Below are 15,614 nucleotides of genomic sequence, written 5' to 3' on the forward strand. Positions count from 1 at the left end.
AGAGAAAAAGTAAAAATTTTATTTTTTTTATTTCTATGGATGATGGCCTTCTCGTAATTCTGAGCCTTCTGGATAAAAGGTTTGATAAAAACCATATATAGATATGATCAGTTTTTCACAAAGTACAACTTTATTAATCATGTCTGCTAATCCTTGCCTTGTAGTAAAGAGTTGTATCATATGATATTATTCTTGATGGAGGTGAACAAAATCAAAGATAAAGATATGTTTATTCACTATTTTTCTAGTAATTTGGTTATACATTTATACAGTCTTGAAACCAGAAGTAATAGGTTGTTCTACAGCACAGAATTACAGCTGATTTGCAAATAGACTGTTGTATCAGAATAGTGCAGAGTAGCCGTATATTGTTGAAAAATAGAGACTGCAAAATGTTCCTGTATCACTTGGAGTCTTTGACCAACCTTGCTCAACTTGTGCCCCTACATGGCCTGCAGGAATCTCCAATAATCCTATATCACCCCAGCCTGCTACTGTCCATTGCCATTATGCAATGGCTCTTTAACATATACATGCTAAGATTTCAACCACTTTTGACCTGGTAAAACAAAATTAAACTAAAAAAACATTACTTGCAAAATGTGTTGGTCCATACAATTATTAATGTATTAATTAATACAATTATTAATTGAATTTTTGCTTTCAACTATTAGGGGAACAGTCACAGAATCTCAAGAGTTTCCAAATTTTGTGCAAAATCTTAAATGATTACTGACAGTGCTACAGACCAAAGAGCTTATTTTATTTCAGGGCAGCAGCATTTTAGGTCGTTGTACAAAGGACCATTTATTACTTTTTTGCCCTTGTGTATTTTTTGTATAAATCACTAGAGTGACCCTTCAGTATGTTTGAAAATATTTCACATAGTGTGCCTATTGATGCATTGTACAGGTTTGGGATCTGTTATCCAGAATGCTCGGGACCTGGGCTCTTACGGATAAGGGATCTTTCTGTAGATTCGATCTTCATGTTTTCAGTTTACTAAAAAATCATTTTAATATTAAATAAACCCAATAGCATTGTTTTGCCTCCAGTAAGGAATAATTATATCTTAGTCTGGTAGAGTACAAGGTACTGTTTTATTATTACAGAGAAAAAGGAAATTTCTAAAAATTAGAATCATTTATTTAAAATTGAGACTATGGGAGATGGCCTTTCCGTAATTTGGAACTTTCTGGATAATGGGTTTCCGGATAACATCCTATATCTGTATATTCTCTTAGACCCACTGTACTTGTGCCTAAAAAATTGGGCACATACATTATTTTGATAGCAAACTCCAAAACGATGTCCAATGATTTTCCATACGACTGCATCTAATTTGTAATGAAGTGCCTGCACAATTACCGCAGTTGTATCAGTCACAGCACCACCTCACTTCTGCAGTTATGGTGTACAGTCAAGATGCATTATTATGTGAGTTACCCTTGGTGTGATGTACGTTCGATGCCCTGTTGCATTTTGCCTTATTGATTTTGAAGAAAGTTAGAATAACTCGATTTGTCTCACTTAGAAATAAATTTAGTTAGGACTTTTGTTGCCTAACTAAAGGAGTAGGGCAGAAATGTTGTACATTTTGTTATGGGCGTATGTACCTGCCCAAGGCAACCATATCCCTTTAAACTTTCAAAAACAGCACTCCAAAATAAAATAAAAGATTGTTTTATTAATCCATCATCTAAAATATACAAACCCTGTTTTTTAGCCTTACGCATTTCGTGCACATATGGCACTTAATAGTAGGCAGTAATAAGTCTCAAAAACACAACAGTATTTAAAAAAACAATGAGCCCACTGATCCCACCCACCAATTAAAAACATCCAAAAAAAAAAAACAACAAAAAAAAAACATTATCATCCTCTCTATGATAATACAAGGTGGTGCAACTGCTTTTGCTAAGCATACAACGCCAACTAGGCCAAAAGGTTAGTATTTAAACAGCTTAAACAGCCAGGATTATATTTATACCTCCAAAACTATTTCTTTTACAATGTAAAACAATTACCAAAATCTAGTAAGGAAACAATATTAGATAAATACCATTAAAGGAGAAAGAAAGGTAAAAACTAAGTAAGCTTTATCAGAAAGGTCTATGTAAATACAGCCATAAGCACTCACAGAAATGCTGCACTGACTTCTCTGAAAAAAAGATTTCTTGTAATTTCTTGTAATTTCTCTGTAATTCATGTACCAGAGACACGCAGCTCTCTCCCCTCTCCTGCTCCCCCCTCCCTCAAGAATGCTAAGAACTCACTCCTCCCCTTAGGAATGTGGATCTGAGCCAATCAGCAGGAAGCTGACTTATAGGGGCTGATTTACTAACCCACGAATCCGACCCGAATTGGAAAAGTTCCGACTTGAAAACGAACATTTTGCGATTACTTTGCGATTTTTTCGTATGTTTTGCGATTTTTTTGGATTCTGTACGAATTTTTCGTTACCAATACGATTTTTGCGTAAAAACGCGAGTTTTTCGTATCCATTACGAAAGTTGCGTAAAAAGTTGCGCATTTTTCGTAGCGTTAAAACTTACGCGAAAAGTTGCGCATTTTTCGTAGCGTTAAAACTTAACGCTACGAAAAATGCGCAACTTTTCGCGTAAGTTTTAACGCTACGCAAAATGCGCAACTTTTTACACAACTTTCGTAATGGATAGGAAAACTCGCGTTTTTACGCAAAAATCGTATTGGATCCGAAAAATTCGTAAAGAATCCGAAAAAATCGCAAAACATACGAAAAAATCGCAAAGTACCGATCATTACGAAAAAAACGCAATCGGACTCCATTCGACCCGTTCGTGGGTAAGTAAATCAGCCCCATAGTCTAACTAACTGAGCATGTACACAGGTCTGTGTCTCGGTGCAGGAGTGAGGCATTGTGGGAACTTTCATTACACAGCTCAGCATTTTTTCTTCCTGTTTGGCTTCTAATCATCTGAACAGGAGAAATATGGGGAGACTTAAGGGCACTATTGAGACAACTGAAGGTTTGCCTGCAGCTTGAAATTAACTCTTAATTAGCCTTTCCTTCTGCTTTAAAACAGATCATGCTGCAGAATTAAGAATCCATAAAATACATTTAATAATCACTTTATATAGCAAGTCAAAAACATACTTTGAGCCCCATGGCATATATTTTCAGTAATAAGCTGGATAGATGACCCCCTCTCTTACCTAATCTTACTTTCTCTATCTTGAACTAAAAAGAGGCTGGTATCGCTGTTACATTCAAAAAGTGCCTGGTAACATTGCTTTTGTCCCTAAATGTTGGTTTTTTAATTTGACTAAGATGTTCCCGTATTCTCCATTTTAATGTTCTAAATGTGCAGCCCACACACTGCATACCACATTGCAAGCATGAAATCATCAATTATATATATATATATATATATATATATATATATATATATATATATATATATATATATATATATATCAGGGTAAAACCAGTGCAAGTAGCATCCGATTCCAATAATCAGTACTGAAGAATCAGCATAAATGACAGGAAAACTTCATGTTCTGCTTTATAATTTGCTACGACCCCTAAGCTTAGCTGCTCAGAGCCCACTGAGCATGTCAAGATTCAAAATTGGGAGCTCCTGTGATCATTACTACTATAGAGATACTGAACCTTTAGGCTGGTGCAATGAGTCCAGTATATAAAACATGGGATTTCTAGCCATATTCATTTTTTTGGGTTTAGTTTTCCTTTAAGAGTATGCAGGATGCAGCAGAGCAGCTCCATTTGCCAGAGGATGCTCCTGGTGTGTGCAATTAGTATTTAAAAATGGATGCGTGCTTATTTTCCCCTGGATGACATTAGAAATCACCATTTCTGTGTTATATGGCAAGAGAGACATTGAATTTTGACAGTTACTTCTCTCCAGAGTGTGATAAAATGGCATCCTAACTAACAGGCCATGTAGCAGAGGCCTAGATGGGAAATCAAACAATAAATCATCTCATAGGAAGAAATGTGAGCAGTGGTACTGATAAGTGTAGTCCCTTTATAGGATACATGGATATCTTTATTCTTAGGAGAAAGCAGAATTGTGCATATAAATGCACAGTAGAACGGATGCCGTTGTGCCTTAGATCATAAATATTGATAATACCAATGCTGTGCAGATCTAGAGATATACATATATCAACAAAACTACCCAAATATTATATCAGAAAGCTTATGCCTTGCTTCTTTATTTAACCAAAGAAATGGAGCAGGACTCTATTACATTACATTAACATTTATTTATAAAGCGCCAACATATTCCGCAGCGCTGTACAATAAGTGGTGTATCTGATATTTTAAAATGGTAAAAAGGATCCCAGGAGTACACATTTTAAGAGAAGACATAGTTAAAAAAAATACCATTGCCTGTAATATATCTAAGTTTCAAGTAAAAAAGCTCATTGTAGCATATCTAGCACAGCATATAAGTATATTCTAGTGATTACTGTCAGGCACTTGAAATAAAACAGCACTTAGGCATATGCCAACTGATCGCTTCTTCACTGTTCCAATTTATAATCCATAATCAAGCATATTATCTACATGGCGATAGGAGGTAAGGGGGCTTGAGTAGCTATCACTGAAGCTACTTACAGATCCTGTTTCCAGTCTGTACAGTATGCATCCACACAGCTCTATAAATGCACCATGACCTGCATCTGCCTTAACATACACAATTGACTCTACTGCCAACTACTTCAACACCAGCCACTTTCAAAGTTCCCTTGACACAGGCTTTACTGGAATGCGTCTGGTTGTGGTGAGTGGAAAGCAGAACATTGCTATGTTGGTAATACACACAAGAAACAACAATAAATGGCATTTCTCATGAGCTTTTTTTATCTTTTTAAATCCTATTATAGAGAAGTAGTGCTTTAGGCAGCAGCTGGTGAGGGACTGGAGCACAGAGTTTATTAGTTATCATTCTAGATCCAGTGGAATGGGTTTAAGTGCCCTGCTTTTATTTGCAACACAGCAGGTACTTAAAAGAGGTGCGGGAAGGAAAACTAATTTGTCTGCCTTTCGTTATTTGTATGGCTGTTTTTATACGCTATACATCCTTTGATTTCGCAAATGAAAAGGTTGAATAAATGTCCTGAGGTTGTTTCAAAATACCACTACTTAAAGAAGGCGGCCTCAGTACATAGATTATATCTTAATACATGGCCAATAACATTTCTTGATACATCACCAATTAAATATTGAATGTGTTTTTCTTGCACTGAAATGTATATGATTGTGGTTATGAGTAGAACCTCTAATATCTGTTATAATTTCATGTGCCATTTAGAATTATTATTTATTTTTTTGATGCACTCTTTATCGCTAAGATTTAGAATTGCATTTAAAAAAAAAATTATTAAAGGGGTTGTACACCTTTAAGTTATAGAACAGCCAATTCTAGGCAACTTTTGATCTTCATAGTTTTTCAATTATTTGCCTTTTTCTTCAGACTGTTTCCAGCTTTCTAATTGGGGTCCAGCAGCCAAAAAAACTTGCTCTGTGAGGCTACAGATTTATTGTTATTGTTACTTTTTATAAATCATCTTTCTATTCAGGCCCTCTACTGTTCATATTCCAGTTTATCATTTGAACCACTTCTTGGTTATACCCTAGCAACCCTAGCAAAACTCCAACCTCTGGAGAGCTGCTGAAAAAAAGTAAAATAATTTAAAAAGTACTGTTGTCTTAGAATAGCACTCTCTACATCATACTTTAACAGTTAATGCAAATGTGAACAACCCCTTTAACATATAAATAATCTGTGCTGCTCTCCTTGTAAGTTGCCATGAGGTACCCTGGCCAGGTAAAGACACACAACGCAGCACCTACAGAAATGCTATCCACTATTGTAATGAGCCCTGCAGAAGGCAGTGTGATGCAACATTATCTTACATGCATAATAGGGTATCACTTTTTGGAAATGCTTTTGTCCATTTGCATTATTATTAATGAATATTGATAAAGCACCAACATTCAGCAACACTGTACAGCAGAGGGGTGTATACAGCAAGCTTGTTCTTCACGAGATACAGGACTTATGACAAAAGAAATATATTAGGATTTCAGTGATCATTACTTTTATGGAGATGTTTATCCTTTAGATGCTTAACCTTTGGGCATGTTCATGTTTGCATGATTTGCCTGGCTTGCACTGCCCAATATCAAGGGCCAAACAATTGGATCATAATAGGCGCCAATGCAGACCACCGGGAGAGGACTGCATCAATAATCCAATGCGGTTCCCATCCTGACACAATTTTTATACCTGTCATATATATTTGCATAGGGTAAACAATGGTACTTATTGTAGAGACAGCTAGTATAGCTTTCAATATGATACATGCTCAGCTGGGATTTAGGTTCAGAAGAGGGATGGGCATCAGGGTAGGGTAGTTTTGGTTGCCATAAAACAACATATTGTAAGAAGAATCAGAGCCTAAATGCATAATAATGTTGGGGTTTTAAAAAAAAATGTATAATAATAATAATTTGACCACAGACATGCTGTGTAATATCTTGGCACTATATTAATAAAGCATTCTTATTTGAAAATAGATACGCCTCTCAAAGAACAGCAGACAACTTTCAGTGCATTGGTTTTGCAGAAATACAAATTTTAGCCTTCTAGAACTAAGTTTATATGTGTCGATAAATATTTATATAATATACAAGAGGCATGAATATCCTGTAAATGGTTTACCTATAAAATGTGCTTAGTGATGTCATCAATTATAATCAGCACTTAGTGATGTCATTTCTGTCACAGACTTGTTTAACTTGTGTATTATAATAAATAATATACCCCCTGATGTAAAATATGAGATTATTAGACGTTACTTCAGAGTTCCATGAACTGTATAAAAGCACTCAGCCTTGTGCCTTCATATGGTCATGGAATTCCTTGGTGACTTATAATATCTTTATATTTTTCAATAGGGGGCTTATACTATATAATAACATTTATATCTCATTTTAGCCGAAGAATTAATAAGTCCAAAAGACATTGATCCAATGAACCGTTTTGTTCATCTTCGGGATCAGCGAAACATCAGAATGCGGTACTCTAACCAGGTATTAACTTTATATAAGTTGCTTCATTATGTTCTGTTAAGGTTCTGGTAATGAATAGATCTGAAAAGTACTGTGGTGATATCTGTTAAAGTTTAATTAGTTTATCTCAAATGCTGAATACTATAAGGTACTTTGATCATGTGCAGAATTGCAAACACTTTTTAAAAAGGAGCTGCACTGAATGTAGTTAATTTAAAGGAGAACTAAAGCTTAATTAAAGAAGCAGGCTAGAAATGTTGTACATCATGTTTTGGGCTTCTGTACCAGACTGTGGCAACCATAACCCTTTATCAGGGAAGATCTGTGCCCCCAAATATCCCCCTGTAGCTCCCCATCTTCTTTTTTGCTGATTTGCTGTCAGTTACTGAGCTTAGATATATAAATGTCACAATATAAGGCTTGTTAGTAATTAATACAGATAATTACTACATGACAGCTCTGAAACCAATGCAGAGCTACAGAAATTGCTTTCTAGGGATAGGAGCAGTTGGTAAGATGTAAGAACCTTTGATTACTCATTCAGGGGTAGAGGAGAGCATTGGTTTGTAGAATACAGATAGAGGCGAGCGTAGAATTCTCAGTGGTATTTGGTAAATTATTTTAAATACATTTGTTCTGTCACTATCCAGTATTCATCCATCCTTCAAATATCCCCCCTCCCCGTTTATTTATCATTTTTTAGATTTCTGCCTTCCTCTTCTAAACTCTAGCAAAGCATCTGCTTTTTTCTACTGCTCATTATCATGGCCCCAGTCATCAGAATGTTTTGATTCTATTTAAATAGTAAAGGCAGTTTTACTACTGAACAGTAGAAATTTCAGCAGACCAATGAGAAGGAGAATGATATAAGGTTATTTCTGCTTGGTGTCTAATTGTTTGGGGTGGAGGATATAAGCATATTGTAAGCATCCATGATAAAATAGAAAGTAGTGAAGTGCAGACTGGATGTGACTTGAGAAATGATCATTTGTTGTAGGTAATCCTGGGCAATCCAAGCCCAGATGAGGAGGTAAGTAATCTTAGACAAAAGATTTGATAATAGATCTGTAAATAGTATAGAGTTAGGGCTGTGCCACATGGAGAGATTAGTTGCGCCGCGACAAATCTCAGTCAGGCTTCATAAATCTACAGCAGAACTCATTATTTCAGAGGCATTTTATATTTACAACATTACGTGACTCACAACAGAGACCAAAAGGTTATATTAAAACTAAAAATGTGAAGTGTGTCATATTTCATTTATTATAGTTGCAAGTTTATTGCATACAAAACAGCTCTGAACTGTAAAAAAAAAATAGTGCCCTTGGGATTTTATTGCATGAATTAATTTCCTGCCATTTCTGATTATCACATGACTGAAAAGCCGGGCATAATATTTCATTTAACAGAGGAAGATTTAGGCTTCTCTGTTGATTTTGCATTTGGGTGCATTCCTGTCAATACTTAAAAGCGTGTTTATTTTATACAGCATGCCGTGACTGACAAGCTGATTATTCTGTTTAGGAACAGAGTTTCACGTGCCAATAAATATACAGCATGAAATTTTACTGCTTAAATTTAAAGCCTAAACATGCTGCCTGTCACAGAGCAAATGATGTACCCAACACAGGAGACTTTACTAAGGCTAGGGTGTCGCCTAATCAAATTCACTGAACTGAAACCTGGGATTGCTGGGCTTGTTGTTCAGAACAGGGATTCAGCATCCTTTGTCTTATTATGTCTGGTTATGCCTGATCTATATGTCTTTGATACCTCAGTTCATGCAGCTGCTTCTTAGAATATATGACAATGCTATGCTGTCTTTACTTCTAGAGCCAGCAAAACTTATAGTATAAAACCAGTATCTCAAGGTCTTTTTACCTGCCAGTATCCTCTGCTCTGCCAGCCATCCCCACAAACATGTTTATGTAAAATATAACTTCATTGAACCTTTTCGAGTTTATTTTTTGATATTGAGATTTTTTATGGAGATTATTAAATGACACTGACACAGGCAAACTCATATAAACTGATAACTTAAAGGATTGCTGACATTTTGCCGAGAAATTGACAGTAACATGCTTGAGGCAAAACAAAGTGCTGCTGACTTTAAAGCGGTAGTTCTTTTTCAAATTAACTTTTTCTATGATGTAGACTCAGATATTCTAAGACAATTCTAAGACAATTTGCAATCGACCTTTTTATTTTTTATGATTCTTTAGTTATTTTTCTTTTCTTCATTAGCTCTCCAGTTTGGTATTTCAGAAGCTGTCTTCTTACCAGGCCTTATTTTCCCTAGCAATCAGGCAGTGGTTTGAATGAGAGACAGGAGTAAAGGGCCTGAATGAAAAGATAATAATTTTAATAATAAAAAGATAGATACTAATAACCCCAATTTGAATGCTGGAAAGAAGCAGAAGAAAATTAATTACAAAACAATAAAGATATAAACTAATTGCAAGTTGCTAGGAATAGGGCATTCTATAACATACTAAATGTTACTTTAAAAGTAAACTGCCCCTTTAGGCTAAGGACCCACGGAGAGGTTCAGTTGCCAGTGATACAGTGGCTTGCAAAAGTATTCGGCCCCCTTGAACTTTTCCACATTTTGTCACATTACAGCCACAAACATGAATCAATTTTATTGGAATTCCACGTGAAAGACCAATACAAAGTGGTGTACACGTGAGAAGTGGAACGAAAATCATACATGATTCCAAACATTTTTTTACAAATAAATAACTGCAAAGTGGGGTGTGCGTAATTATTCAGCCCCTTTTGGTTTGAGTGCAGTCAGTTGCCCATAGACATTGCCTGATGAGTGCTAATGACTAAATAGAGTGCACCTGTGTGTAATCTAATGTCAGTACAAATACAGCTGCTCTGTGGAGGCCTCAGAGGTTGTCTAAGAGAATATTGGGAGCAACAACACCATGAAGTCCAAAGAACACACCAGACAGGTCAGGGATAAAGTTATTGAGAAATTTAAAGCAGGCTTAGGCTACAAAAAGATTTCCAAAGCCTTGAACATCCCACGGAGCACTGTTCAAGCAATCATTCAGAAATGGAAGGAGTATGGCACAACTGTAAACCTACCAAGACAAGGTTGTCCACCTAAACTCACAGGCCGAACAAGGAGAGCGCTGATCAGAAATGCAGCCAAGAGGCCCATAGTGACTCTGGACGAGCTGCAGAGATCTACAGCTCAGGTGGGGGAATCTGTCCATAGGACAACTATTAGTCGTGCACTGCAAAAAGTTGTGGCAAGAAGAAAGCCATTGTTAACAGAAAACCATAAGAAGTCCTGTTTGCAGTTTGCCACAAGCCATGTGGAGGACACAGCTAACATGTGGAAGAAGGTGCTCTGGTCAGATGAGACCAAGATGGAACTTTTTGGCCAAAATGCAAAACGCTATGTGTGGCGGAAAACTAACACTGCACATCACTCTGAACACACCATCCCCACTGTCAAATATGGTGGTGGCAGCATCATGCTCTGGGGGTGCTTCTCTTCAGCAGGGACAGGGAAGCTGGTCAGAGTTGATGGGAAGATGGATGGAGCCAAATACAGGGCAATCTTGGAAGAAAACCTCTTGGAGTCTGCAAAAGACTTGAGACTGGGGCGGAGGTTCACCTTCCAGCAGGACAACGACCCTAAACATAAAGCCAGGGCAACAATGGAATGGTTTAAAACAAAACATATCCATGTGTTAGAATGGCCCAGTCAAAGTCCAGATCTAAATCCAATCGAGAATCTGTGGCAAGATCTGAATGAAAACTGCTGTTCACAAATGCTGTCCATCTAATCTGACTGAGCTGGAGCTGTTTTGCAAAGAAGAATGGGCAAGGATTTCAGTCTCTAGATGTGCAAAGCTGGTAGAGACATACCCTAAAAGACTGGCAGCTGTAATTGCAGCAAAATTTGGTTCTACAAAGTATTGACTCAGGGGGCTGAATAATTACGCACACCCCACTTTGCAGTTATTTATTTGTAAAAAATGTTTGGAATCATTTATGATTTTCGTTCCACTTCTCACGTGTACACCACTTTGTATTGGTCCTTTTACGTGGAATTCCAATAAAATTTATTCATGTTTGTGGCTGTAATGTGACAAAATGTGGAAAAGTTCAAGGGGGCCGAATACTTTTGCAAGCCACTGTAGATCTCTGCTATTGCGGGCAACTTACCGCTTCCAAATGCCTTCCACCAGCCATAATAAGAATCGCTGGTGGAAAGCCCTTCTCATGGCTTCGATTTTAAAAAGTCGTGCAAAATTGCCTGCAGGAGGAAACTTTGTGCGACTTTGGAATACCGAAGCGATGCGATGGCCTTTCCACCTGCAACTCCTATAGTTGCCACTTGAAAGGCATTTCTGAGTTATTAGTCACCTGTAATAGAGTTCTGCTCTGTGGATCCTTATCCTTAATGGGCTTTGGTCCATGTCGTTTTAGCAGTTTTTTACATCATCCCTTCAGGTAGCAGCAATCAGAATGGCTGTGCCTTAGCCTGTACCTGAGATAGAAGTTTTGGGTGAGTCGTGTTTTCTAGTTAATGGAAACATGCACTTCTTTGCAAAACATTCATTCCCTTGAGCAATTCTCTTATTTTGTTAAAACAAAAATCTGTGATAACTATAATGTTGTTGTGTTTTAGCATTAAAACTCAGAATTAGTTTTTTTCTGTGTTAGTGATTGGTGGTATATTTTAACTGCATAAACATCTACAACAGTGCTGTCCAACTGGCGGCCCGCGGGCCCCTCTGTGTGGCCCCCCACCTGCCTGGCTGCTTTGATGGCTTACTCTTATGTAAGCTTTAAATGGTATCAGTACTGTGATTAACTGGCCCCCTGCATGGCTCACACCTCAGATTCAGGCTGTAAACCCTCTGTATTGTTTAAAAGTATGGCACATACAGGCAGCATAGGGCAGGCAGAGTATGGCACACACAGGCAGGGTAGGGAAGGCAGAGTATGGCACACACAGGCAGGGTAGGGAAGGCAGAGTATGGCACACACAGGCAGGGTAGGGAAAGCAGAGTATGGCACACGCAGGCAGGGTAGGGAAGGCAGAGTATGGCACACGCAGGCAGGGTAGGGAAGGCAGAGTATGGCACACACAGGCAGGGTAGGGAAGGCAGAGAATGGCACACACAGGCAGGGTAGGGAAGGCAGAGTATGGCACACACAGGCAGGGTAGGGAAGGCAGAGTATGGCACACACAGGCAGGGTAGGGAAGGCAGAGTATGGCACACACAGGCAGGGTAGGGAAGGCAGAGTATGGCACACACAGGCAGGGTAGGGAAGGCAGAGTATGGCACATGCAGGCAGGGTAGGGAAGGCAGAGTATGGCGCAGGCAGGGTAGGGCAGGCAGAATATGGCACACACGGGCAGGGTAGGGAAGGCAAAGTATGGCACACACAGGCAGGGTAGGGAAGGCAGAGTATGGCACACACAGGCAGGGTAGGGAAGGCAGAGTATGGCAGGTATGTGCTGTACTACAACCATTAATATGGGTATGGTCATGTGATAACATGGGTGTGGTTTCAAGTGGGTGCGGTTTCAAAAAGGGGAGTGGTCAAAACTGGCATCCATTATCGGCCCTCTACCACATAGGTCGGAAAAATTCCAGCCCTCGGTACAACAGAAGTTGGACAGCACTGATCTACATAAAGAATTTCCCAGAAATTGAAGGTCTCTTGTTTTAAAGGTCAACTAATTTTTTTTGATTAAACATAAGCTCTTTTTAATAGTCTGCTGTCTTGTGCCATTTAAAAAGACCCCTTCCTATGAACACTTAAAGGGGTTGTTCACCTTTAAATTACCTTTTAGTATGAATAGTTTTTTTGGCTGCTGGGGTCAGACCCCCATTTAAAAGCTGGAAAGATGTAGCAGAGTTAGAAAAATAAACAATAAAGACATTTGCAGAGTTACAAGGCACAGGGCATCCTGTCATATATTAAAATTTAATTTAAGGTGCACCACCCCTTTAAGGTGACCCTGGATACAAAACCTTAGTGCACATTCAAGATATACTTGCATTGGGGTCTTGCTGTGTTTGCAAATTAGGGGGCAGGAGGGAGGAGGTCACCCAGGTGCTCCTTCAAGCCCCCCTGGCCATAATATATACAGTGCCAAATGCAAACAGATGGGGGTAATGCAGGTCCTTGTGCTCCATTCTCTTATTTACTCTATATTTATCTACCACAATAGGTGATATGTCCAATTAATAATGATTAGAAACTTTTTAAATATACTTCATATTGGTAAATGCTGTTAAATCCTATTTGATATAGAAGCAAGACCGGTTTTAGATTCAGTTCCCTTTAGGCTGCATTGTGATAGGGGCACTCATCAGTGACAAGACTGAGTACTGTGGCCATGCATAGTGAACTCATACGGCTTTTTTATCCTCTCAAGGTCCTCCCAAGTAAGTCACTTGAAAAAAGATTACTTTACTTGCAATAAAGCACTTTATGGAGTGCACCAGTCCATGAGAATCCAACTGCAAATAGACAGGTTGAAATGACACAGGGAAATGTATTTTGATAATGTTTTATGGGTTAGAGATTACCTAAAAAAATCATTTTATTTTTTGTTTCCCTGAACTTGTTTTAATAGAATTGTTTTCTTGACTTTTTACTCTCTGAAAATGACTATTTATAGAGCCTGGGATATTACTGTAAAAGGCTTCCTTTGCACAAAAACACATTATGTTATATTTACAGGCACCTTAAGCAAAAGTGTAATGGGTATGAATATCAGATGAGCAGCCTGGTATCTGAAGAATTTACATGTAATCAGGTGGCAGAAATCTGTAAGATGATTTAAAACAGAAAATGAAAAGAACATTTCTCAATAAATAAGTGATAACACTTATAAAACTTTTATTGCCTTATTGCCATTCTGTTAGCATTTTTTATGTCTGCAGTTGTAATCTTTGGAGATCCAAATAACTGAAATTATGGTGTTGGTTATGTTAAGGAATGTTTGACATCCCTCATTGCAACCTGGATCAGTGCAAACTATGTCCTAATAGAACCCACTACAGCCATTTGCTTTATTACCGTAGTTTTAGTTCAGTGACCCCACTGTGCTTACAGTCTAATTTCTCTATCCCATTCATGTAAATGTTTACACTTATTCACACATGCAAACTGAAAGAATGGAGTGATCCAATGCAAATACAGTTAGGAAATACAGACTCCATGCATATAGTGCTTTTATGGAAATTGTCCAATATATATTACTTGTTATACCCCTTAACAGGGGTATGGAGTATGGTAACTTGTACTGGCAGAGCTTACTTTATAGGTTTTTTGTACATAGTACATGCTGCACACCATTCACATTTATCTCTGCTTCATGTGCATAAATACAGTTAATACAGCAAAGAAACAGTGTCATCATCGCTAAGCATTAGGCATTTGAGCAACAGATCCCAATTTATAAACTGAAAACCTGTTCAAATGAATTCAGCTGTATCTGTTTTACCAAATCCATACTGGTAGCTATACATCTGGAAATGCTTGTTTCTTCTGAGAATTTTTTTTGAGCATTAGTGCTCATTTAACTCTGCAGTTGGCAGGTTTGTGTGCTTGGCAGCGGCATAAATGCGATGTAATGAGATCTGTTCCAGCAGTGATTCTCTCCTCTGAATCTTGTTCTTTATCTCCCTTATGTGCCCAGCATCATTCCCCCATTAAAGAAACTGGTTGCATTGCACAAATCTCTACCTAAGGCATCTGTAGTACACAATGTTTTTCACTTGTTGATTGGCAATTATCGTTATCCTTAGCCATTTCTAACATATTCCCTTTATTAGCAGAACACTGCTTGTTAGAATTAAACAATGAGCATAAAATAAACCCAGGCACGTTTAGTTATAGATGTTTTAGAGCTGTAACTCTCCTTATCTGGCATATTTTGGGTGATGAGAATTGTAGTTCTTTCATAGGTCAAAGAGCAAATGCGGCCAAAAAAACTCAGTGCAGAGGTTTTATTCCCTTATCCATGTTTTCATAGCTGCTCATTTAATGCAGGAAAATGTCATTTTTTTATGTTGGGATTATCTATTAAACCCCCCTTGCCTGCCAACAATTAAATCAATGTCACTGTCATAAAAGTAAAAGAGTGCCCCAATGAGTACGTCATGCTTGTTAATACAAAGCAATATAATGAGTCCATTGTTGTACATTAACACGTTATCAGATTAAACAGAAGCTGCAATAATAACAGTGCCTTATTCAGCAGCACTATTAGGGTCATCATCTTGCATTTAAATGAATAGCAGATTAATCACCCTGAATAACAAGATGTTCTATCTGTCAGAAATGATACAATGCTATGGCGCAGAACCGAACACATACCCACTTTCAGTTGCATTTGTTTTCTTTTTCATTTTTCTCGTTACTTACAATGAGCAGTCTTAGCAGGCGCGTTTTTCTTTAATAAAACGTATAAATTATCTTGTCTATTTAGTGTCTGCTGTGGAAAATGCTGTGTGACAGTAACAAAGAAATCTATTTGTTC

General features: G+C 37.8%; 1 protein-coding gene across 7 annotated transcripts in view; it reads left to right on the forward strand.

Moving 5' to 3' along the window:
- Nucleotides 1-15,614, forward strand: part of phkb (phosphorylase kinase, beta) — a 194,507-nt gene that overhangs the window by 122,883 nt on the left and 56,010 nt on the right. For all 7 annotated transcript variants that reach the window (XM_004914060.4, XM_031900821.1, XM_002931669.4 and 4 more), the window contains one exon: nucleotides 7,011-7,105. In XM_004914060.4, coding sequence (XP_004914117.2) covers nucleotides 7,011-7,105 — 95 coding nt within the window. The remainder of the gene's footprint in view (nucleotides 1-7,010; nucleotides 7,106-15,614) is intronic.

Source organism: Xenopus tropicalis, chromosome 4, assembly GCF_000004195.4.
Source record: "Xenopus tropicalis strain Nigerian chromosome 4, UCB_Xtro_10.0, whole genome shotgun sequence".
In the NCBI taxonomy this organism is placed as follows: Eukaryota; Metazoa; Chordata; class Amphibia; order Anura; family Pipidae; genus Xenopus; species Xenopus tropicalis.